Raw genomic sequence first — 26,523 nt, forward strand, 5'->3', positions numbered from 1 at the left:
ACAACAACAACAACAACAATGCAAAAATAACATGATTATTCTCATTGCAATAAAAAAAAAAAAAAATACCGGTAGATAGATTTGTTATTACACAAACACGTGATTGACATTAACATGATCATCATCATTGGTAATCCCGGTTATTAGATAATAATAATGTTATATCTATGTATATTGTGTAATAACTTAATTTAGAATGTCGAAAAAAACAACAACAACAACAACGACATCAACATTTGAATTTGATGGTTTTCCGGTTTTGAATCAATGATTTTTTGTCGTTTTTTTTTATTTCTGCAACATAACAAATAATAATAATAATATATGTTGATCGCGATAATCCAGTATAAATATTGAATCGAATCGATTTGTTGCGGTATTGAAATTGCCCCGAAGAAAAGGAAAAAAAAATGCAAAAAAAAAATGCCACAGTTTTTTTTGCATCCCTTTTTTCATTTTGTTATGTTGTCCGAGCTTTTTTGTAATGGATCCATCAATCAAAACAACAAAAAAAAACATTCAAATGGAACATTCAAACATTTTAGTTTGTCGACAACAATACAATGAATCAATTTTCTCATTATCATCATCATCATCATCATAGTGATTATGGTGTAATTAATAATCCACAAAAACCAACAACAACAACAACAACAACAAGAATTTAAATCATCGAGTTCATCAGTAGGATATCATGTTTCATTTGACACATGAAATATGCATACAAATCATTACACACACACAAACGGTCATCATTGCTGCTGCTGCTGTTCATTTGCAAGTGCCTGGACGTGATTCATAATTAATTTTTTTGTTTTCCATCATTTATTATTCATAATATAAAATGATGATGATGACAAGAACTAATCGTTTTGGATTCTTTCTTGAAAGTTATACGATAAACTGTCTGTACTGTCTGTGTGTGTGTAATAAATGTTTTGACATGAATTAAATGTCAAAAGTGTCACAAATGTGTGTGTGTGTGTGTGATATACAGCGTGTTGAATTATCTTTCAAGATGATGATGATGATGATCATGGATTAAGAAGAAGCAAAAAAAAAAATTAAATTTTCGAGGTCAATTTGTAAAAAAAAAGAAAAAAAAAATTTCTTGAATATTTTTTTTTTCATTTTGACATTAAAATTGAATTGTCCCCATCTGTATTTTTTTTTTTTTATTTCAACATTTTTGCCTTGAACATCATTTCATGATAATAGATAACTGTATGATGTGTTAATGAAAATTGTTGTAGAAAAAAAATAATGGTTTTTTCTTCACTGTTTCTCACTGTTATTAACTTTTTTGTTTTGATTTCTACGAACGAAAAAAAAAGTGTCATTTAAAAGCGGGCAAAAAAAACTGTCATAGAAATATGAAACAAAAGTCAAAAAAAAATATTCGTGTCAATTCAGTTCATTTATTTGGGTGATATATTATCATATATTGGCTATATAGATCAATATCATCATCATGGATTCCAAGAAAAAAAAACGAATGGATGGATGAATGAATGAATGAATGAAAAATAAATAAATAAATAAATCTAATCCATTAGCATAAATCAGCATAAGATATGTAACAATGTTATTTCGATTAATTCGATTCCAATAGGAAAATAAAGAAAAAAAAGCACACACACACACAAAATTACAATGAAGAGAAAGAAAAAAAAACAATGGATCAGATTAGATTAGATTCAATCGATTCAATATTGATGGATGGCCTGTTATTATTGTTGCTGTTGTTGTTGTTTTGTATGTAATAATTTTTTTTTTTTTTTTTTTTTTGATGAAAAGAGGCGCCAAAGGATGTTTACAAGAAAAAAAAATCAAATGAAAATTTGAAACGATTCATAGCCTTAAGTGTTTGTAATCAACGTGTGGTAGGCAGTGATCAACAAATGAGCCATGTCAATGATGATGATGATGATGATGATAATTATCGTGCCAAAGATATCCGTATGTATACATGATCACGATGTGTTTTAATCCAACAACGGAAAGAAATGTTTCCCTCTCTCTATATAGAGAAAAAAACCGTTGGCTATATCAGTATCGGTAATAAGAAAAAAAAAATTTTTTTTTTCTTCCATATTTTAATTATTATTGACCGATCGATGTGAGATCCAAAAATCTATCCATTCAATTTTGAGCTAGCCTCCTCTTCCGCTTTATGTATGATGATCATATCAGATTGAATATGGATTGTACAATTTTTTTTTTTGCTAATGAAACTTGATGAACTCACTAGTGGATGGTGTGGTTTTGTCGCCTAAATCTTGACTGTTCTCTCAAATCGGGATATTTTTTTTTCTTTTCCTTTTTTGTTTTGTTTTGTTTTTGTTTTTGTATCTCTTTCTCTATGATGATGGCTGCAGCACGCGTTTTTTTTGTTGATGATATGAACTCTGTTCAACTTATTTCTAGTTTGGTTTTTTCTATTCATTCATTCATTCATCTATTTTTCGGATCATTTTGGAACCATTATGGAACGGTTTTTTTTCCTCTGTATAAGCAAAGAGTCAATGGCTGTAACTGATGGAGAGATATTTATTTGTGTGTGTCTAAATTGCTCTCTTTTTTTTCCCTTCCAATATTCATTATTTGATTCATTATTTATCATTCTTATTTTTGTGCACTCTTTGGATCATGTTTTCCATGCTAGTGACAAACAATCTTCACAATTGATGATGATCAACATCATCAAGGATCTCTGGTATATAAAAGGAGCTAGCTACGATCCAGATTGAATCAAACCATCAAATCATCATAGCCATCGTTGTATAAATAGTTTTCATTCAATAAATACATAAAAAAGGTAGTGTAAAGTTTGTTATTTTTTTTTTTTTTTTTTGGTTCATCTTGAAGTGTCTATCATCGTTATCATCATCATCATCAGTAAAAATCAATGATCAGAAATCAGTGTTTCATGTTCTGTTCATGTAGATTTTTTTTCTGAGATTTTCATCTTTGATTTTTTTTTTTTTTTTGTCAAAAACTTACTAATCGTGTATTTTGTTATTCTATTCTATTTCTCAACTATTCAAATCCGTGTCAACAACATAATTCATTTAGATTTGGTGATTTGTCGTGGTCACCATTCGAATATTTATTCGTAAATAATCATAATGCTCAAGGTTAGTGGTCATATATCAACATTAAAAAAAAACATTTACCATTGACCTCGAGATTCTTAATAGTGATTTAAATCTTTTTTTTCCTATCAATACAGTTTTTCATTTTGTCCACAGCCGTTGTGCTGTGTGGTGCTAGTTATGGTGGCGGTGGCGGTGGTGGTGGATATGGTGGTGGCGGTGGTGGTGGATATGGTGGCGGCGGTGGTGGTGGTTATGGTGGCGGCGGCGGTGGTGGTTATGGTGGCGGCGGCGGTGGTGGAGGTTATGGATCCATCGAAGCTGCTATCTATTCCAATCATAAAGTAGATGTTCTTCCAGTGCCAAGCAAAAAAAGTTATGCTGCGCCCACATATATCGATGTTCCTGGTGGTGCTCTACCTGTTTACATAAACTTTCAATCACAATCATCACCTGTATATGTGAAACAACAACATTACGGAATGAGTGGATCATACCAGAAATCGTATTCATATGATGAGCCACATAAATTGGTACATGAAGTTACTAAACCAATTGTCCAAGAAGTCAGAGAAGTCATTAAACCATACCGTAAAGTTGTTCAAACCATCAAACCAGTACATGAAGAAGTACTCACTTTGGTGCACAAAGGAACCGGATATGGCGATAGTTATGGAGGCGGTGGAGGAGGTGGCTCTTATGGCGGCGGTGGTGGTGGTGGTGGTAAGTTTTTTACAAAATAATCTTTTTTAAAATTTGAAATTGAAAAATAATCTATTTTCAAACAGGTTACGGAGGTGGTGGTGGAGGCGGTAAGTTTTTTGCAAAATGATTTTTTTTTTTAAATTAAAATTTAAAATTAAACAATAATCTCTCTTCAAACAGGTTACGGTGGTGGCGGCGGCGGCGGATATGGTGGTGGTGGCGGCGGCGGTGGTGGATATGGTGGTGGTGGTGGCGGCGGCGGCAAAGGTGGTTACCCAAAACCATACAAAGGTGCCACGTCGATGGCTGGTGGCGGCTACGGTGGTGGCTATTAAAACAAACTGACATCACGATAAACAAAACAAAAACAAAACCAAACAAAAAATATCGGTAATCATTTTTTTATGGTAAAACCAGAATGGAAAGCAAAATGTTCGCTGAATTTTAATCCAAAGATTGACAAAACAAACTTTATATATCTCAAAAATCAAACCAAACATCTCAATTCACGCATACCAAACATACACAGACACACGAACCAAAATATTTCATCAAAATGTCGATCATATTGATGCGCGTTTGGAGAATGAATTTTTTTTTCTACAAATTTTTTTTTCATTCATTCATTCATTCATTCTGTTTTATATCAACACTAAACGACTAAACGTGGTATGTGTGTCAAACAAAAGAAAAAAAAACCAACCGAAATATGTGTTTTCAACAACAACAAAAAACAAAAAACAAAAAACAAAACAAAACCAGACGAAAAAAAATGACTATTACGCATCGCTAAATATCATCAACATCAACATCATTCAAATAACAACATCCATCCATTTCCGTTTTTTTTTCTTCCTAATCAACTTTTTTTTTCGTCTTCATTTTTTTTTCTTCACCCCTTTCACTTGATTTCTTTTTCTTGTGTTTATTATTTCATTTTCATATATATTATATAATTATTGTTCCAATTCCATTGATATTATTTGTTGTTATTATTATTATTATTATCATTATCATAATTGTGTTTATTAAATAATTATTTCATCCTCATCACAATATATCATTGATTGATTGATTGATTAATTTATTGATTGTATTTCCAATATATAAAAAAATGATTATCGATAATACAAGGTTCATAGTTGAGAAGAAAAAAAATGGAAACATGGCATTTTTTGTTGTTGTTGTCGTCGTTTTTGTTTGGTTGGTCTAATTGTTATTAGCTAATGACGTCCGTATATTTTGTTTCCGTTATTGTTTACTATTGACTATTCAAATGGCTCTTCTTCGTTTGTTTTTTTTAGTCCGATGATTTGTTCATGTTACCACATAAACAAACATTGTTTGTGGTTACAAAACACACACACGCACGCACACAGTAATGATTTTTTTTTCTGCATAAAAAAAACATTCAAAAGGATGATGTGATTTTGTTTGTGTACACCTGTGATGATGATGATGTGCATATATATACTTTTTAGGTGATGATAGTGGTGGTTTTGGTTTTTGGTTTTGCAAAAAAAAAATTCATTTGTTCAGAAAAAAAAATACAATAAAGAATTGAGAAACAGGATATTAAAAATTATAATTCCAACCATTAAAAAAATTACCGGTCTTTCATTTTTCTCCCTTCGTGAAACATGAGTTGTTGTTGTTTTTTTTTTGTATGTTTAAATATGGAAAAAAAGGGTTAATTAGTGATGGTTCATTTTAACTACTTCCCATATGTTTACTTATTACTTTTAATTTTTCCACTGCATACACACAAACACACACACACACACACACACAGTCCAGTGTTGTTGAACAACATTGCAAGTGGAACAACAACAACAACAACAACAACAAAAATCATCATCAAAGCCTAATTAGAATGAAGGGAGAAACAAAAAAAAAGTTCGATTATAATCAAATTCATTATAATGGTGACTGCTGTTGCTGGGTTGAAAACAAAACAAAATAAAAAAATATGAAACAGTAATACATACGCACACACACAGGGAGCGAAATGGGCAAAAACCATTTTTTTTGTTCCTGGAACAACACACACACACACATTCACATTGAAAGTGTTGTGTGTTTTTATGGGAATGGTAATAATAATAATTTTTTGTCCAACATTAAATGACCATCTTTTCGTCTATACAACAACCACAACCATAACAACAACAACAAGATAGTTGACCCGTTGCCATTATATTAACATTCAATTAATGAAAACTAAAAAAAAAAATCACATCATCATTGCCATTAAAAATATGTGTATCAAAATGAAAAATTTTGAAATACAAACAGTAAAAAAAAACTTGAATGAACATTTTTTGTTTCGATTATTAAAATCGATGATGATGACCTTTTTCAGATAAAAAAAAACACATCCTGTATCGATATTGATGTGTTGTTGTTGTTGTTGTTGTTGTAGCTGTGATTTCAAATTGAAAATTTTTTCTTTTTTAATTAAATTAATTTAGATCCAAGTGATGATAATTTCTTAAATTTTTATTATTATTATTTAATGTTCATTTTCAAAATGAAAATTTTCATTTTTTTTCTTTGTTCGCTCCACATTTGTTTTGTTGTTGTTGTTGTTGTTGTGAGAATGCAACAAGTTATTAAGTGTGTGTGTGAGTGTGTGATGTACGACAAGGAATAATTATAGTGAATGATGATAATAAAAACGAATCAAGTGGGCAATGATTATAACAGATTTATAATTATTGAAAAAGGGTATTGAATGGTGGGTGTGTTTCATGTGAAGTTCTTGATGTGTGTGTGTGTGTTGTGTTTTATTTTATTTTGTTTTGTTTTCATTTCAATTTCTCACTTTTAATGATAAAAACTATATTTTTTCAATGAATTTTGTTTTCAAATAAAATTTTAAATGTGGGAAACTTGTGATGACAAATCAAAGATCATTGTTTTTTAATATATAAGTAGATATTATTAATATAAATAAATATAAATAAATGCAATGGATAGGAAACCAATGAAAAAATATAAGCTATGAAGCTGTCAACGGGGAGACAAAATTTTTATTTGTTGATAAATAAATATATACAATAATAATAAGCTGCTTTTTTTCACGAAGAGAGAAAGAGACATAGCCGATTTGATTGACTTGATGATGTTAATAATAATAATAAGTGGTAATAATAGTATAGTTGCCGGAAATTATGATGGTTGATGATAGAGTGGTAGTGTGGTAAAGAAGAATAAATGAATGAATGAATGAACCAGAATTGAAAGTATCATTATGTATTATCATCTACATATATATGGGAAATAATATTCGACTATAAGGGAATTTGGAATTTTTTTTCATTGAAATTGTCACAGTCCAGATTGAATTATTTTTTTTTTTGAAGTTTGATTAACAGTAATATAATAACAATTATAATATTAACGAAAAATATCAACGAAAGTGGTGATTTTGTTGTTGTTGTTGTTGTTATTAGTGGTGGTGGTGGTGTTGGTGTTGGTGTTAGTTGGATAGACGGAGAAAAAAAAATGACAAGGGATTTGAGGTAGATGATCATTGGTGATTGAAAATATTTTGTTTGTTTTTTTTCAATAAATAATTTAGTTTATGTAATAATTGTACATGATTCCGGCAGGCTTTCGGCTAAATATTTCAATAAATCTTTTGTTGCTGCTGGACAATTTGTCAATTCAATCTCTTCCAATTGTCGCATACGTGTTATGAATGACATTCCCGTTATGGTCACATGTGAGCAACCTTTTCGTTTCCAATTTATTCATTTTTTTCCATCATCATCAGAAAGGAACATAGAGAAAAAGAAAGAAAAATATATAGAAAGGAAGAAAAAAAAATGGTTATAAATAGATGAAATAAATTTCGATTCAAGATATGATTATCATCATCAACATTGAACAAACCACACAATACCTGCAATAGACAATGTACGTAATGATCGTAATGATGTTAATGCTTGTAGACCAAAATCACGAATCTGTGGACACCAACGAACGGATAAATGTGTTAAATTGGCCATTGTGGCTAGATAACCGAGACCAATATCGGTTACATGAAGACATCTGATAAATGGAGCAAAAAAAAAAATAAATAAAAAATAAAACAAAAGAAATGTACACACGTAATCGTTAGTCATTTAGTTTCGTTTGGTGGTGATTTTGGTAGTGGAAATAAAAACAACTACTAAAAAAAAAAAATCAACAACAACCAACAGAAAAAAAACACATTGAACTGAACTGAATGAGAACAAAAAAAAATCTTTAAAAAAAGCAATCAGGAAGATTATCATCATCATCATCATCAACGTCATAGTCGAGGAGAAAAAAAAACATCACCAAAAAATAAAGCTATCGCCGCCTAATCACCGTGATTATCATCATCATCATCATCATCATCGTAAACACGAGTAATCATCAAAGTCTATGTTTGGGTCTAATCAATCCTTTTTTTTTTGATTAATTCATAAATGATGGAAAAAAATCATCACAAACTGTCTGTTTTTTCACTTTTTTTTCGTCATTTATTTATTATTGGAACAACAACAACAACAACAACAACAAAAACACCGAAAAAAGATATCCCGAATTGAAAGGATTGAATTTTTTTTTTGTTGTTGAATTGATCATCATTATCATCACAATTGTAAACATCCTGTTTCCTTGTTACAATTGTTTGATGATGATGATGGTACCTAATAAGGTTGTTATGTTGGTCTGATTTTCTGTTGTTGTTGTTGTCGGTGGAAGACTTTTATGAATAATAATTTTTTTTAGATTCGAATCAATTTATTATTATTATTATTATGGTTATGATGTGGTTGATGATAGATATATAATACATTCACATGTCTACGGTTTGGTCCATAAAATTTCGATTTGTCCCTAATGATGATCATGATGATCATGATGGCTAAACATCATATTTGATGGGTTTGGTCATCATCATCGCATCATTATTATAATACAATTTATCATAATCAATTGTCAAAAAATATTGATTTTCTACATTTTTTTAGTGTTGAAATATAGGAAAAAAAACTTTGCATGTGGAAAAAAACCGTAAATGAACGGAAGAAATGAAAAAAAAAATTATTTATGCAAATTGATACAGGCCACAAATGAAGCCAAGCCAAGCTGCTATCCACTCATTATCATGGATTGAATGACGGAAAATAAACAGTCGGACAAAGTTGTCAATCGAACACGAGAAAATGATTACGGCTATATAATAATGTTATATATATGAATATTTAAACACTATTCGAGGTTAATTGATTTCATTCATCGGCAACAATAACAACAACAACAACAACAAAAACATATCAAAATTATTCACAAATTTTCACAAAACGATTAATGTAAATACATATAAATATCAAAACATTAGCCCCTTTGTGAAAAATAATGGACCGATCCAATTTTTTTTAAATATCCACAATATATATGAAATAATGGATCAGGTCACCAAAGATGTTTAGATATATACTTATTCTCTGGCTTATAAATTGTTCACATGGTTTAACATTCACACACACAGGGTTTAATCGCGTTTGAGATAAAATCGAAAGCTCGAAAAAAAAACAAATTGCCTTTAGGCAAATCGGAAATCAAATAAAATTAATTAATTCATTCAGTTCAGTTCAGTTCATTCATCCAAAATCCAATTCAATTTGTGATGAAAACTTTGATGATAAAAAAGACATGCCGTTTAATCTGGTTTCTCTTTTCTATTCACTTCAAAGACAAAACAAAACAAAAAAATTAATCTCATTGATTACACATTAGATATTAAACAGGAAATTCAATCAGGATTATGGAAAACTTGGGCAACAAGTAAAATAAAAAAAAAAGAAAAGAAATACTGCTATATATTTCATCATCATAAAGCTACAATTAACAGTGACCAATTCGTCTATGTATTTTAGAATTAATTGTCCGGCCCTTTTAACTTGTTTGAATTTTTCATCATCATCATCAACAACAATGATATCAGATGAACAAAAATCAAAAAAAAGGGATATGAATGATTAATTTTATTAATTATCGATTATCAAATTTTTGATTATCAACCAATGGAAATTATCGAGCATCAACATCACAGACATAATACAATTTTTGTTCCTGGATTTTGAAACCAGGACAGTTTATGAAATAATGATAATAAAGACAGACTTAACAGACACTCACACACACACATACACACACACACGAACACAATCATCAACGAAAAACATGTCCTTTAGGAAAAATAAAATAATCCTTTCGAAAAGAAAATATTCAGTGCATATATGATATGATTCCACTAGTGAACAACAAAACAGTTATGAATTATCTAATATATCATTGAAATAAGAATTTTCTACTAGCAAAAGAAAATTTTTCTCATATCAAGACATTATTAGTTCATTCATTCATTCATTTAGGCTATTTTTTTCATTTTTGTTTCAATAGGATTAATATGATGAAGAAACTTTTTGGAGAAACAAAAATGAAATGAAAACAAAAATCCTACCACCCTATCTATTAAACACTTGAATAGAATTCTTTCCAAATGGATCAATTTTGTCTCATAAGTAAAGGAAAAATCTTAACAACATATGAATTATGCAAGAGTTTTCCAACAAAGAAAAAAAAACACAAATTTAATTGTTTGGGTGGCAAAAGAAAAAAAAAAGAAAACCGTGTTTCATTCATCCATAAAAGAAATTCCATCGAATTCATCCGAATTCATGTTCCACACCCAAAAATGATTAATAATTTGTGCTTCGATCATTTTGTTTGCCCAATGATTTTTGAATCAAACACACCGATCAATCATTGTTTGTGTGTGTGTAATGATGATTCCCAAAAAAAATTTTCATGATGGCGAACAAACATACCTATCCAATACTAATGTTTGTAATGTATCGGCTAGATCACAGGCAATAAATTCCAATGCAGCATCACTTATTCTTGGACACCAACTAAGATCCAATTGTGTTAGATTTCGTAATTGTTCGGCAACAACTTCAATTGCATCATCGGTTACCTAGAAATATATATATATTTATCTCGATCATTAATTTGAATAAATAAACCAAAAACAAATAAAAACATACTTTAGAACAACCAGATAATGATAATGATGTTAGATTTGGCAATGAATGGGCAACATTAGCAACACCTTGATTAGTTATCTCCCAACAATGTTGTAATGTTAATACACGTAATGATTGTCTCATTAATGATGTACTAAAATATGCCATTGCAATATCGGTTACATGATAAGCCTATAACAAAATAGAAAAAAAAATTTATCAAAAAAAAATCAATTCAAACAAATTACATTTGTACAAAATTCAAACCTGAAATTGAAATGTTTGTAATGATGTCAATAATTGACATAATATTGTAACCGTATCATCCGAAATATTAATACAATCCTGTATTGTTAATAGACGTAGATTCGGTACAAGACCAGACCAAAGACCCGAATTGCTTAGCTCATTGCATCCTGAAACCAATCAGATAAAAAAAATCAATAAGATACACGGTTTTTTTTATAAAATATCGATTACAAACCAATCAATTCGAATGAATTTAATGTTTTGGCAAATGTTGTCAATAAAATTTCCAGACCATTATCGGTAATGGTACCATTACGTATGATAATATGGTTCAAATTTATCGATTGTTTTTCATTTGTATTCGATGATGATGATGATAATGATGATGATGTAGATAAAGATGAATTCAATGGATTCAAATTTAGATTATTATTATTATCTTCATTTGGATGATGAAAATTTTTATAAAAATTAACCAATTCGACTAGATCATTATCACTTGGATTTTGTAGACAAATTGTTTGAAATTGTCGTAATTTTATTGAATAATAAAGCCGTTTACGTTGAGGATTAATCATTTTCGTTGTTGTTGTTGTTGTTGTTGCTACTGTTGTTTTCGTAATTATCATAGAATTATTATCATCATCATCATCATTGGATTTCGCATCCACCATTTCTGATTGAGAATTATTATTACCATTTTGATCATCAGCATTAATCAATGATGAATAATTCAATAATAAAAATGCATCCGATTTGTTGATGGTGGTGGATTTTTTTCCATTATCATTCATTTTTGTCATTGAATTAACATCAGCAAAACCATTGGTCGTATTTGTTGGACATTTAAATAATTTGGCACTTTGTTCCACATCATCATCATCATTATTATTATTATTCAGCTGTTCTTGTTGTGATTTTTCCATTTGTCTTAATTCACCATAATGAATGGTAAATATTAAATCTTGCCAATAATGGCTATCCATATATAGGATGTGACACCAGGTTTTACATACCTAAAACAAATATATAATAGATTTAAAAACGAAAAAAAAAAATTAGAAATTGAAATCAATTTATAATTTGGTCCTGAAGAATTTGCAAAAACAAACAAAAAGACACACCAAAAAGGCAATAACCAACCAGAATCTAATGCAAATATTTACTGAAAATTAAGATTTAATGCCATAATCATCATCATCATCATCATAGATAGATAGAAAGATAGAGGAAATAAAAATCTAGAATTAAGAAGATGATTAATCGAATCAAGAATAAAATGAAAACAAAAACTGTCTGCACCAACAAACAAATAATGATCAAAATAGAGTAAAAAAAAACGTCAATATGATGGATTGAAATAAAAAAGGCAAACACAAATGATAATAATTCAGTGAAACGAAAAGAATATCAATAAGAGAGAAAAAAAAAGTGTTTCATCAATCGTAAAATTTCATATATTAGAATCAACAACATTACCATTATATTATATCTGATAATGATGATCATTAATTCAGGATGATGATGATGATGATGAAAATCAAATCTTTTCAGATGATGAGCAAAATGATTCACAGTCAAAAAAAAATACATGATAAAATACCTCCCCATTTTGCTAACTTTTTGTTATATTCCAATATTGAATGAATGAATTCATTATCGATTTGATTATCAATGATTTTGTTTTTCTTTTCACTGATTGATTTTGTTATTTATTTATTTATTTATATTTCAAAGCAAACAAGCGAATACGATATTTTTTTTACAAATGTTTTCTACATGTTTTTAAATCAAAATAGATCAACACAGTTGTCAACTATCTTCTGATTCTATTGTTGTCAAAGTTTGTTGCTGTGTTTTAGTCTCCGGTTACCATTTTGTCATTTTGTGCAAAAACAACAACAACAACAACAAGAAAACAAAACAACAACAAAAAATAGAAATTCTGATCCAGAAAAAAATGAAATTGAAATCACATAACACAAGTTCCCAAGTGAATGAATGACTTGAAAAACACACGAGATAACACTGGGAGAAAAAACACTCAGTGTTTTTTTTTTGTTAATAACCGAAACACATCAACAACAACTCAAATGACCAAATGATTATTCCCATGTTCTGTATTTTTGTTTTTTGTATGCCAAAAAAAAAAATTGTGAAGGCGTTGACAAACAACAAGATGCATCAACTTTAACTTTTCATTTTTTTTTACCCCATTTAATTTCATATATTGGACAAAACAATGGATCAGAATTACATCAACAGCATGAAATGACAAACAACAACAAAATCTATACAGCAGCAGAATGGACAATCAGAATGTTGAGTTTTTTTTCCATCATCGTCATTTTGCTGTCATTTCTTTATGGATTATATAATGTTGTGAAAATACAAAAAAAAGTCAACTTTTTTTTCTGAAGACTAGTGGACTAGTGTTCATTTTTTCTGCAGTAATAAAAACATCAATCAATCAGTCATTAGTTGTTTGTTGCAGATATAAAATGATATAATCCAAATGAAATATTCATCGTTGAACAAATTTGGAATTCTATACCATTTTATCGTACTGTTTTTTTTTGAAATTAAATTCCAATTAATCGAATTATTATTGATTTTCTATTGTCCAGGCAACTTGTTGTTGTTGTTGTGTGAATTTTTCTCATTGGGTTTTTATTTTGTTTCTTGGACAATAAAAGTATGTTGCTTAGAGGATGATGATGATGATGATGACCATTATATTCAATTGAATTTCGTAGCCTAGATATTTATGTTATTCAATAGATCTCAACCAATTACACAACTGAAAACAACAACAACAACAAAAAATTGTATGCTCAGCAAAATCGAATAAAATTATGACCAAAACAAAAAAAAATCGATAGATAAAAAACCTATAGAGAAAACAACAACAACAACAAAAATAGTTGCAAACGAACTAGAGAAAAAAAAAGAGAAAACCTAATTTACATACGATCAAAAATGGAAAAACAATAAATTCTATATAGAATATTCTAGATAGATTCTATAAGGGTAAATAAAATTGAAAAACAATTATTGTTATGCATCATCATCATTGTTTTTGTTGTTGTTGTTGCTGCTGTTGCTGCACGAATTTGTTGTTATTGTTATAAAAAACAAATTCGTGCAATGAATATAATCGATTCTTGCAAGACAAAACAACAACAACAACAACAATGGCACATTAAACTTGAAGAATTTCTTTCAATGTCATTCTATAACAACTATATTATAGAATGATGATGCTTGAAACAATGGAATTTTTTTTATCTCTGTTATTGTTTTTCTTGTGTTTGGCCATTGTTTGTGTTTGTTTGTATGTGTGTGTGTGTGTGTGTGTGTGTTCAGGAACAAAATGACTTGATTATCATAGATTGACTACTGAGCCAAACAAATAAACAAACAAAAAAACTGAGCAAAAAAAAATTTTTTTTTGTTTTGTTTTGTTTTATTTTGTTCCAGAAATAATCAGAATTTTTTTTCTCTACCTAATTCGCTTTAATACAAGTTGCCCAGAAACAGTTCGAGTGACTGTAGTCAAAAAAAAAATTCAAGAATCTATCCGAAATTAATATAATGTTATATTGTCGTGGTATTGCATTCACATTCTTGTGATTAAATCCAACGTAAAAAAAATCAAAAAAAAAAAAGAAAGATTATAAGACTGTGTATGTGTGTCATCGATGATATAAGTGATATATTAAGCTTTTCAAAAAAAAAAACTGTATCAGCAACAGAATTTCATTTTGTCGCAAAAAAAATAGAAATAGAAAAACAAAAAATAAAAACGCAACAAACATCAATATCAAATGTCGTGCATCTCCAAATTCAATAATCGATAATCGATTCTAAACCATCAATGAAATCAATCATAAATCAATCTAATAATGTATGTAATACAGAAAAAAAAACTAAAAAAAAAGACTATTGAATTATCTGCCGACTGACTGAAAGACTACGTGATAAAAACCAGAACGGATATTCTATAAAATGTCAACGAATAGAAAACATGGATCATATTAATGTTAATCAAATTTTTTGTTTTGTTTCTTGTTTGATTCCGATCATTGAAATATAACAACAACAACAACAAAACAAAACAACGCTGATGATTTTCAATAGTAAATTGTTCGATTTGGTTAAACCCCGATTTCAAACAAACATTCAAGGACACTGACACTATATATTACATTCGGTCACAATTTGTATAGAGGAATTATATTGATGATGATGATGTTCCAACAAAAGATTCATTAGAAATTCTTTTTATGTTTCATCATTATTCTTTGATGATGATGATATTACATGTGAATAATAAATATTATCTGCCAAAGAAAATGGATCAACAACAAAAGAAGAGATTCGAGAAACATCAATTCTTTAAAAAAAACTTCTTTTTTTTATCGTCGTCATCATCATTGTTGGTGGGTGCATAATGTTTTTCAATCCCATTGTGTGGCAAAGAATATCTATAGAATCTAACAAGAATCGAAAGAGTAGCTCATTTATCAAAATCGGAATCGACTTCATGAATAACACAATACTTCTATTTCGGAAAAAAAATCTACTTTGAACACACAAAAATAAGTTTGGGCTTTTTTTCACATTGTGTGAAAACCACAATTGCATGAGCATTAAATAATTTCGATTTTTCTTTTCTATCCAAAAAAAGAGACGTACCTGTGATAAACGACAAAATTCGGCTATCGAATTGTTTGAGGATGATAACGATAAATGATGATAATATTTTGGAAAAAAATGTTTACGTAAAAATTCTACATTTAAAAATAATTCCGATAATGTGGCCGGTTTTCGTAGATTTAATAGGTAATTTTTCAATCGTGCTCTTTGTGTTTTTGGCGGTGCTTTCGGTGGTGGTCCATTACGTGATGGACGTCTTTGCTGTTGATGTTGTGAAGGAATGTTAGCCGATGATGATGATGCGGTAGACGTCGTTGATTTAATGGCCATCGATGTACCGGATGTCATTAATGTTTGTTGCTGTTGCTGTTGTTGTTGAGATAACGTCATCATAGCAGTATCGGTGAATACCTGACTACTATTATTATTACCCGCCGACTGTTGTGAAGATTTACTGCCTAAATGAGAAAGTAAAAAAAAATTGTGAAATTTACAGAATAAATTTTTATTAGTCAAACTAAAATCATTTACTTTTCAATGGCGATAATAATATTTTTTCACTATTATTTTTAAATACACGAAAAGCACCACCAATAGCTGAACGTGCACCAAATGTGGCTGATGATGATGATGATGATGATGTTGTTTTTTGCTGTTCATATGAATTTGAAGGCTCTATAATACATCCACCACTATCGGTTGCCGATGATAATGTTGATGATGATGATCCGGAACCGGAATTCAATGTTTGTGTTGTTCCCATTTGTTGTTGTCGTTGTTGTGAATTATTAATATTAATGGCAGCATTTTGTTGTTGTTTTTGTTGCTGTTGTTCTTTCAATGTTGTTGAGGATTGTTTAGCCGTTGTTCGACTAACGGATGTTGTTGATGATGATGTATTCGATGTTCCTGTGGATGTTGATGATGGTGACGATGATGATGATACTGAAAGACCATTAAAACAACGTGACAATTCAGCTGCTGCACGTTTAGAAAAACTTGATACTTCTGCCGACATACTACCTATAGTTGATAATGTTGATAAACAACGGCTACAACTACCACCACTATTATATTGGCTACGTCTAATGGCACGAAATGCGGCCAACAAACAAGCCGTTGCCGAAGTTGGCTGTGCTTTACTAGATGATGATGATGATGTGGATGGTGATGATGTGGATGGTGATGATGTGGATGGTAATGGTGATGATGATGATAATATTGTTGTTGGATTTATTCTATGTGGACACCGTTTTTTTTCAATCAAATCTTTATCCTTGTACGATGATAATAATGTTGTTTTAGTTGTGGGAATCTTTTTGGCAAAATTTTGTACGTTTTTTTCTGGTTCAATAATTTCTTGAATAAAAATTTCAGATTCAATTGTATCACTATCGTTTTGATCACTATTGATGAACGAATCCAGACCCGAAATTGGTTTATAATTTAATATATCTCTTGTTCAAATTCAAATCAGCAATTCTAAGAAATAGATAAAGAATTGAATTAAAATTCAGACAAATATAATAATATCATTGTTATTGTTATTGAAATGAATTAATTTCATCAGATTTTCTTTGCATGCATGTGTGTAAATCGAATGACAATTTGATGAAAAGAAAATAATATTATCATCACTGAATTTGATCAGAATAGTAGAGAAATATTTGGCTGTCAGAATCAATTTTTGATGAAATTCTTGCCTAATAACAATATGACAAAAACATTACACAATATTCGTTGTGTGTGTGTGTGTGTAAGGAATTGCTTTGTCTTCAGTGATTCATCGGTGATATTTCGACATTTTTTTTTCTTTTACATGTCGTATCAGTATAGGGGTAATGGGAACCAAGATTAAATTGCAAATTGTGCTTCTATTCAATCAAATATTAGTAGATGATAATACCAGGATTCCAGAATAATTTCCGTTTCATTGTGATAATATTAATGATGAATTTTTTTTTGTTTTCATCACCAACATTCAATTTATTGCCAAAGTTTTGACATATTTCTCTCAATCTCTATCTTTGTTTTTTTTTATTTTGACATTCTTGGTTATATGATATGTACAAATTTCATAACTGATTTCATCATAATAATTAATGTTCCAGCACAGGCAACAGACATTCTTCTCTGTTCCAATTATATTCTCTCTCTCACACACAGACACACACATACATTTTTTTTCATATGATCCAGATTGTCTTAGAATGATGACGTGAGTGAATGATTTTTTTTTTCTCTTCGAAGAAACTCATTATTGTCATTTGAACCAATAAATGAAAATTATAACCGATTAATGATCCACAATTCGAATGAATCATCAATATAAAGTTATGGAAAAACACACACACACACACATACACACAATGCCTATAGTTCAATGTGAATCAAATACAAAGCTCAGCTGGATAGAATTTCATGAATAAAAATAAAGAATCACGTCTTCTCTTTGAGGTTTTTGGAAGAAGAAAAAAGCATCAACTATTATGAAATGATCTCATGAGATGATAAAGTTTGGATTACATTTTTATTCCCTATTTGAACATGTGATTTCAAAAAGTTTAGTGATCATCATCATCATCATCATCAACAACGATTGTGATAAAAAGATGTGAGAGCGAGACAAAAAAAAAATCTGTTCCAATCTGTTTAAATGAAAGGCTCATCACTTCATTAGAACTGATTTTTGTTGGTCTATGTCTATATATATTGATATGTAAATTTTTGAATCACAATCAATTTTTTTTCTTTTTTTTTTGGTTGTTGAATCAAATTAAATTTGATTTTGCACACATATTCAATTTTCAATGCAAAATGAGAACGATTCCAACTATTTACAACAGATCAGAGATTCTGAAATTCATAAAATAATAATAATAATAATAATAATCAAATTGGTGAATTTCAATTCACAAAATCAAATTTTTTTCAACAACAACAAAAAAAAAAATGAAAAAGTCAAAGCAATTGATGTGATGATTATGTGTGGTGCCAAAAAAAAAAAAATCAAAATTCAGCTGTAGTTTAAACTATTTTTTAATTTGAATTTTATTAAAAAAAAAAAATTTGTATGATGATAACGAATTCTAGAATCGATGCATAGAAGTAAAATGTTTTGAACCAACAAAAATGTTTATGAGCACTATGGCTATTGCCTATCTGTGATGAATCAATGTTTACATATTGGATTGGCTGAAACTTTTATTTTTGATTCTGTTGTTTGAAATATTAGTTCCAAACCAAAAAAAAAAAAAAAAAAAACGAACGGTTGAGAATTTTTTCAATTTTTTTTTTGTAAAATAAAAAAAAAGTTCCACCATGAATCATAGGTTAAAATGTGTGTGTTTGTTCAATGGACAAAAAAAAAACAAAAAACATACATTTCTATTTTGTATTTCATAATGGTTTCATAGTTGGTTGAAAAACTTTTTTTTTCTTCACATCTCTTTACTTTTAATTTCGATTTCATCGCTATATGGGTTCATTGTTTTTGTTTTTTTGTTTCTTTGATGGGAAACAATGCCCCAAAAAATGCCCTCGTCTTTGATCATAAAGATGATGATGATCACAACATTGAAAAGTTTAGTTTTTTTTCCAATTCGTATAAGTATTATATCTCCACAAACTACAGTATTGTGTTTGTACAAACAAACAAACAACATGACATTCATATCATGTCAAAATAGCTGTCAAAACATCTTTCGCTGTTTGTTTGTTTGTTGTTGTTGTTGATTTTTGGCCAGACAAATAAATTGAATTTGAACGAACAAATTTTTCAATTTTTTTTTTGAATTTTCACGATCGAACAAACAGGAGAAAAAAAAGTCATGACAGTTGACAGATCGAAATTATGAAATTTTTCTCGATTTTGAGACAAATTTCAAGATTTAAGACAGAAAAAAAATTGATCCGAAAAAAATAAACGAAAAAAAACAATACTTTTACAATCAACATCGACAATCGACAATCGATCGTTCGAATAATGGCCATGGAAATTTTTTTTTTTCACTTTCACGTTAAAATTTTTCTGATCGAATTGGTGTCAATAATCATGAATATTCATGAGATGTAAAAAAAACTGGATGTCCAATATTTGTGACTTAATTTTCGATTTATGAACAACAACAACAACAACAACAGAAAAAACTTTGCTCTTTTCAATCGATCTAATTATTAATTAATTAATTAAACAAAAAACCAACTACCATATGAGTAGGAGGTGGAGGAGGAGGAGAAGCAAAAAAAAAAAAATATCGGCTTTTTTTCCCGTGAATCAAATTATCGAAAAATTCATCGAAAGACGAAAAAAACAGAATGTACATTATAGGAATTTTTTTTTTTTTTTTTTTTTTGGTGGTTCAAAATAAAAATTCATTTCATCATTGGACATTAATTATTCACATTTTCACAGTGTATATTAACAACTTGTCATTAAAAATGGTGTGTGTGTGTGTGTGTGTGTGCAACAACAACAACAACAACAACGATGTGTTTGCATAAGGATCATCATTTTAACATTCACATTAGCAATGAATGAACCAGAAGAAGAATATTCGACCAAATTAATTGGAAAAAATAAAAAAAACTAATTATAGATTAATCTATACGAAATGGAAATAAAAGAGGAAATGAAATGAAATGAAATAAACAGAATAAAAAAAAATGTTTTAAAAACATGCAATAAGAATCAACCGGAATCATGATCATTATTCTTATTTATTTCTAATTGTTTGGATTTTTCTCTACTTTATTTTTACACAGAATATTATTCTTAACGAACGAACGAAAAAAAACATGTCATATCCCCCGAATCGAATGAATAAACACAGACCAGTTACAATGACCGAAAACAGCACACCACTGAAACAGAACAACAATGAACAACAACAACAAAAAATAGACAATGAAAACCAAACAACCAACTAACAAGAATAACAACGATGAAAAAAAAACACTGAATCCGAATCTAATCTAATTTATTTGATCTATATTTGGTTCATGGTACGTGTGTGTGTGTGTCTGTGTTTTGTGTGTGTGTGTGTGTGTGCATGTCCCTCGGTAATATTATCGAAAAACAAATTGTTTCAAAAACATTTCCAACACAAGTTTACTCAGTTATTCTTATTTACCAACAGTTTTTTGTTTCTGATTCTTAAAGGTCTTTTTAGTTCTCAGGAACAAAACACGAACCAATCCACACAAGACAAACACACACCCACACACACACACACATACATACTTAACCTTTTGTGTACGAAGAAAAAAAAAACCATTTTAATAAAAAAAAAGCTCAAAGAAAAAAATCCGGAAAAAAAACGACGATGATTCCATACATTTTGTTCCTGTTCCCCATCCAACAACAAGGACCAAAAAGAAAACTAAAAGCAACAAACTAAATATTCGCCCACACACACACACCATGACAATGGTAGTGTACTAGGAAAAAAAAACCTTTGGCATTTTTTTTACAACTAGGAAACAAGCAAAAAAAAAAAAATTCTGGCCATTTATTTCAATTCATAATAATGTCTAGAATGTGTGTATGTTATTTCATTAAAATGAAATACATAATAAATAACAAAAAATACCAAACAATCAACTACCTACACACACACACACACACAATTCTTTTCTCATCTACAAATTATTTGCATCATCATCATCATTATCATTAAGTGTGTGCTGTGATATTGAAATTTTTTTTTCTCTGTTTAAAAAATGAATACAAAATTTTTTTTTTCAAATTGTAGATCCCTATCATCATCATCATAATAATGTCAGTTGGTTATTTTTCATGTTCACAAATTCATTCGGATTTTTTTTTTTTCCCCAAACAATCATAAACAACTGGGATTGTATGAGACCAGATTTTTTTTTTGTTTGTTTGCAGAAGGTAATCAATTTTTTTTCATTCATTTTATACCTGCCATTTTGGTCCGTTGTTAGTGGATCGGTCGTTCCGGTAGCAGTCAACCATTAATATTACCGTTTTATAGGGAAAAAAATGCGTCTCAACAAGAATTCTCAAGTTTAAAGCAGAAAAGAAGCAGAATCAGAAAAAATCATAGAACAACAGCATAGAATCTTTTTTTTTCTCAATCAAAAAAAAAGAACAAAATCTATAAAAGAATCGAAAAAAAACGGGCAAAAATGTTAGTTTGTTTGATAATGATGAATGAGGATATATGGGCAGTCAACAACAAACGATGACAACAACAACAACAACAACAAGGGATTCTCTATGTGAAAAATAATGTTTGGATTTTTGTTGTTGTTGCTGTTGTTGTTCATTGTGTATGAATCTTTCATTCTTTTTTTTCAATATATCAATAATGTCGATATTTTCAATGTCCATGTTTTTTTTCCATTCCATTATCAATTCAATTTTGAAAATGGAATCATTTTTTTTCTCTCTCTCAATGTTTCGTGACCACAATGGAAACATTATAGATAAATAGAATATTTTTTTTCTCTCTCTCTTTCATTGAAAATTCAATCAGAATAAAATAACTTTAAACAAAAATGATAAGAATTTTCGTTTCAAATAAAAAAAAATAGGTAATATTCGAAAGAATCGATTCAATTTTATTTTACCCCGAAGCAGGAATCGATTTATGAACAAACTTTTTTTTTATTTTCTTTAACAATTATCACTTTGACAAAGAAAAATATAGTGAACATCCGGGACAAGAGAAAAAAAAATCCGACAAACTGACTGACCATTTGAAATGGAAGAAAAAATGTCGATAAATTTTATTTTGACAAAAAAAAAACAAGAAATACACTGCCGATGCCGATATAAATTGTTGATGATGGCTATAGCCATTAGTTTAGTTTCATGAAAGTAAATGGTTAAATGTAATGTAATGGTGCAGAAAAACTATCGATAAATGATTAACAGCGAATCAAAAACGAAAACCAAATGTTATTCGATACAAAAAAGTCGTTTAAAAAAAAAGAATTGAATGGAAAAGGAGATTGACAGTTTGTAATTGGCGGTAAGTGTAATGATAATGATATAATGGGGAAAAACACATTAGCAATGAAATTAGCAACAGCGACAACAACAACAACAATGAAACTAAATTGGATCATGGAACCGGAAAAATAATGGGAAAGGTATAGAGGAATATAAATAAAAAAAAACTAGAATCACATCAACTTGTTTTTATTATGAAAAAAGAAAGAATAGAATTTCAATACCATTACCTCATCATCAACATGATGATGATGGCCATTATTTTTATTATTGGAAACAAACGAGAAAAAATTCTTCCTTGGGAATCATCATCGTCATATCACTTTCAACATCGTATTGTTCGATTGGTTCAATCATTATTCATCATCATCATCATCATCATCAATCGATTCGATTCATTTTGCTAAACTAAACACAACGGTATACAATCAAGGCCGATCACTATAGTTTAGAAAATGAGAAAAAAAATTTTTCCCATATGGCCCTCCTTCATAAACACACACACACACACACACAATTCAGATGATGAGATGTTGGTGGCGGCAGCAGAAAAAAAATTCCAAAAACTCTAAGAATCTTGAAAAACACACAAATGTTTTTGATTTTCTTTTTTTTCTTGGTTGATTACTTCAATCTAATAATCATTAGTGTGTAAGAATTTTTTTTCCGTCATCATCATCATCATCATCTTTATTTCAAACTTTGTAAAACGAGCAAAATTATTATTATTATTATTATTGATTACCAGTCATTGAAAGATGTTGTTGTTGTTGTTACTGGAACAATAGAAATTATTATGATGAAACAGAAACAGAATGTTTCTGGAAATTATTCCCTATAGGCAATCATGTGTGTGTGCGTGTAACATTATTCTGGAAATTTGTTTTTTTTCAACTATTTCACAAGTTGAAAATAGGTGAAAAAATCACATGCCATTTTCAATAAAAATGATGCTCTATTTTTGTGTGTTTTTCTTCATTCAAAAATAAAGCTTGAAATTTTTTTCTTCTCAACGTACTTAAAATTATGATCATATTGTGTGATGGCAATAAGATTGTATTTCATTTTGCCAATTTCTTCTCTCTATCTCTCTCGCACACACACACACACACACACGCACACATTGCTTTATTTTCGGTTGAATGAGTTTTTTTTCTTCGTTTGCAACTTGAGAATTCATGGTGCAATGTAAAGGTAATTTTCTAACTCGCCAAAATTTAAAAAGTCCAAAATTCAAGTCAAGCACAAAATAAATGTTTGTGACAAAAAAATTCTCTATAAATTATTTGGCCGATGAAAATTTCGTATCATATTCTTGGATTGTCTGACATTCGAATTTGTTTTCATTACATTTTTTTAAAAATATAGAATAAAAATAAACGAAAAGAGATGGAAAAAAATTCGTAAAAATTCTAAGAGAAATAAAGATTTAAAAATTTAAATTCAAAAATTCAAAAGTTATTAGATTTCAAGTATGAAAAGGGCTGGCTAATCTAGGGAAAATAAACAATCCAGGTTTCAGCATCATAAATTGGAATCAGTTGATGGTAATAAAAAAAAATCCCGTCTTTGTAAAGTTAAGCTGTTAAGAAATTTATTTATAAAAAAAAACTCGTCCTTCAAACTTTGGAAGAAAAACAATTCTGTCAATTACTGTATACAGTTCATCGGTTGAATGAAAGAGAAATGTGAAACAAAAACCCAAAAAACATGGGTTGCACACACACAAACACCAATACAATTGACAAAAGTCTTCTTCATTCACATTTACAATGATCATCATCAACGATTGATGATGATAATTGAAAACTGTCATTATCATTATCATTGCTACGACGCCATCATCATCATCATGATCATCATCATGATATCAATAACAGTTGTAAAAAATTAAGAGAAAGAAATTCAATTCAACTATATATCTGACAGCTTAGCTTGTGTGAAAAATCAAAAGAAAATTTAAATTCTTTCAAGTCATCATCATCATCATCATCATCGTGATGATCAAATATCATGATAAAAATAGAATTCAAGTGGAAAAAAAATCTGTCTGATGATGATAATCAAGATCGAGATTAAGATTGGTCGAAAATTACTACCTATCTATTCTATATGGTAATGAGATAATCAATACCTTCTTTTTTTCAATCAATCAATCTATGATCGATTTTTTTTTGTTTTCATTAACCAAAACAACTGACCAAAAGAGTTTATAGTGAATTTCAAAAAAAGATATCCGAATAATGAATGACTAGGCAAAATACGGTCACTTACCTCTCTTTTTGTTATCAAGGATTTTTTTTCTCACTTTTTGAAGTCTGTTCTTTTTTTTTTTTTTTTTTGATTTCGATTTTGATTTGTTATCAATGGCCTCAAAATGGATCAATGAATTATATGATCATTTATTATGATGATGATGACGATGACATCCTATTCATTTATTAATCAATGTGTTGATAATGTGTGTGTGTGTGTGTGTGTGTGTGTGTGTTTGAGAGTGGAACAATTTTGTTGTTGTTTTGATTGTTTCTTTTCAGATATGAAATGTTTTTCTTTATATTTTTTTCCAGATAGAAAACAAAAAATAAAAGAGATCATTAATCAATGGAAAATGGCAAAAACGAAGAAAAACTTTGATGGATGTAAGTAAATTGAAAAAAAAATAAATTATACAATCCTTAAACAACAACACTTTCACATATACACACACACAGAGTGGTAATGATGAATTCATTCAACGATTCTGGTCACGCACAATGTTTTTTTTTTCACCACCATCATCATCATCATCATTGATAATTCTTTTCATTTGTCGGCATTTTTTTGTTTGTTTGTTTCCTAAGAAAAGAATTATCAAATGTGAAATGATAAAGTATGTGAAGAAATAAGTCAAAATTTACCGGAATCTTGAATATTGAACAAAGGAAAAAATTTCTGGATACCGGTTATGATGAATTAACCAACGAATTGATCTCTATTTTTTTTTTATTGAATGGAAAGTTGATTTTTTTTTATTTTCAGGATCTATAAAATGAATTGTTTGTTTTTTTTTTTTCTTTGAACCACAATAATAATGATTTTGTTGTTGTTGTTGATGATGATGATGATGACAATGTTTTGATAATTTTATGGCTGAATTTTGCTTGATTTTCGGGTTAGATTTGTTGTTGCCAATAATAATAATAATAATAATATTTATTATTGTTTGATAATAGCTCTGACAATGAAGATGATTGTTTTTATTTTGATTCGAGAGTTTCGTTTGATTTTCGGTTTATTATCATCATCATCATTATTATTATTATTATTATTAAGCCTGGGATGGTAAACAATAACAACTGCGAAATGAAATGAAACGAAACGTAAAAAGCAAAAAAATCAAATAACAGCAAATATTATTGCAGTCGTCGTTGTCGTTGTCGTCGTCTTCAAGACCTCATGGATACACAAATACACAGACAACCAGAAAAAAAATCATATAATGAATATTACACAGGGCGCAAGATTCAATTGATATTTGAGCCAAGCCAGAAAAAAAAACGAAGTCAGATCTTTGTTGTTTGAACATTCGAAACACACAAACACAAACACACACAGACACACACACATACATTTTGGGTTCGTTCAATGTTTTTTTTTTTTTTTTTGCTTCCTCTGGATGCTACTCCAACAACAAGGATCCACACATCTCACACATCTCAGAATCTATACAGTTACATTGGTTGTTATGTTTATGAAAATAATGATGAAAAAAAAGAAAACA

At 29.2% G+C, this 26,523-nt stretch overlaps 2 protein-coding genes across 4 annotated transcripts; one reads left to right on the forward strand and one right to left on the reverse strand.

Moving 5' to 3' along the window:
* Positions 1-2,734: 2,734 nt before the first annotated feature.
* Positions 2,735-4,863, forward strand: LOC124493618 (uncharacterized). Of its 2 annotated transcripts, XM_075731616.1 has the most exons (6): positions 2,735-2,818; positions 3,076-3,137; positions 3,233-3,276; positions 3,307-3,818; positions 3,884-3,907; positions 3,981-4,863. In XM_075731616.1, the coding sequence occupies exons 2-6, from the start codon at positions 3,129-3,131 to the stop codon at positions 4,133-4,135; spliced, it is 744 nt and encodes a 247-aa protein (XP_075587731.1). In that variant the 5' UTR covers positions 2,735-2,818; positions 3,076-3,128; the 3' UTR covers positions 4,136-4,863. The 2 variants fall into 2 exon arrangements, with proteins under 2 accessions (XP_075587731.1, XP_075587730.1); XM_075731615.1 differs by having other exon boundaries at positions 3,233-3,818.
* A 1,418-nt stretch (positions 4,864-6,281) lies between these two features.
* LOC124493490 (uncharacterized) lies at positions 6,282-26,326 on the reverse strand. Of its 2 annotated transcripts, XM_075732380.1 has the most exons (10): positions 25,661-26,326; positions 25,035-25,598; positions 16,310-17,260; positions 15,818-16,236; positions 11,355-12,135; positions 11,138-11,286; positions 10,892-11,062; positions 10,673-10,821; positions 7,708-7,856; positions 6,282-7,536 (listed from the first exon to the last, which is right to left on the reverse strand). In XM_075732380.1, exons 3-10 carry the CDS (start codon positions 16,794-16,796, stop codon positions 7,385-7,387), a joined length of 2,457 nt encoding a protein of 818 aa, XP_075588495.1. In that variant the 5' UTR covers positions 16,797-17,260; positions 25,035-25,598; positions 25,661-26,326; the 3' UTR covers positions 6,282-7,384. The 2 variants fall into 2 exon arrangements, with proteins under 2 accessions (XP_075588495.1, XP_075588494.1); XM_075732379.1 differs by having other exon boundaries at positions 25,035-26,326.
* Positions 26,327-26,523: the final 197 nt, after the last annotated feature.

The sequence above is a fragment of the Dermatophagoides farinae genome, chromosome 6, assembly GCF_024713945.1.
Source record: "Dermatophagoides farinae isolate YC_2012a chromosome 6, ASM2471394v1, whole genome shotgun sequence".
Lineage (NCBI taxonomy): Eukaryota > Metazoa > Arthropoda > Arachnida > Sarcoptiformes > Pyroglyphidae > Dermatophagoides > Dermatophagoides farinae.

Coding starts and splice junctions, on each gene's coding strand:
- LOC124493618 (XM_075731615.1), top strand. Junction 3,819..3,883: donor CGGCGGTGGTGGTGGTGGTG/GTAAGTTTTTTA, acceptor ATTTTCAAACAG/GTTACGGAGGTGGTGGTGGA. Junction 3,908..3,980: donor CGGAGGTGGTGGTGGAGGCG/GTAAGTTTTTTG, acceptor CTCTTCAAACAG/GTTACGGTGGTGGCGGCGGC.
- LOC124493490 (XM_075732380.1), bottom strand. CDS start 16,796: ATGTCGGCAGAAGTATCAAGTTTTTCTAAACGTGCAGCAGCTGAATTG. Junction 16,237..16,309: donor ATTATTATCGCCATTGAAAA/GTAAATGATTTT, acceptor TTTCTCATTTAG/GCAGTAAATCTTCACAACAG. Junction 11,063..11,137: donor TACAAACATTTCAATTTCAG/GTTTGAATTTTG, acceptor ATTTTGTTATAG/GCTTATCATGTAACCGATAT.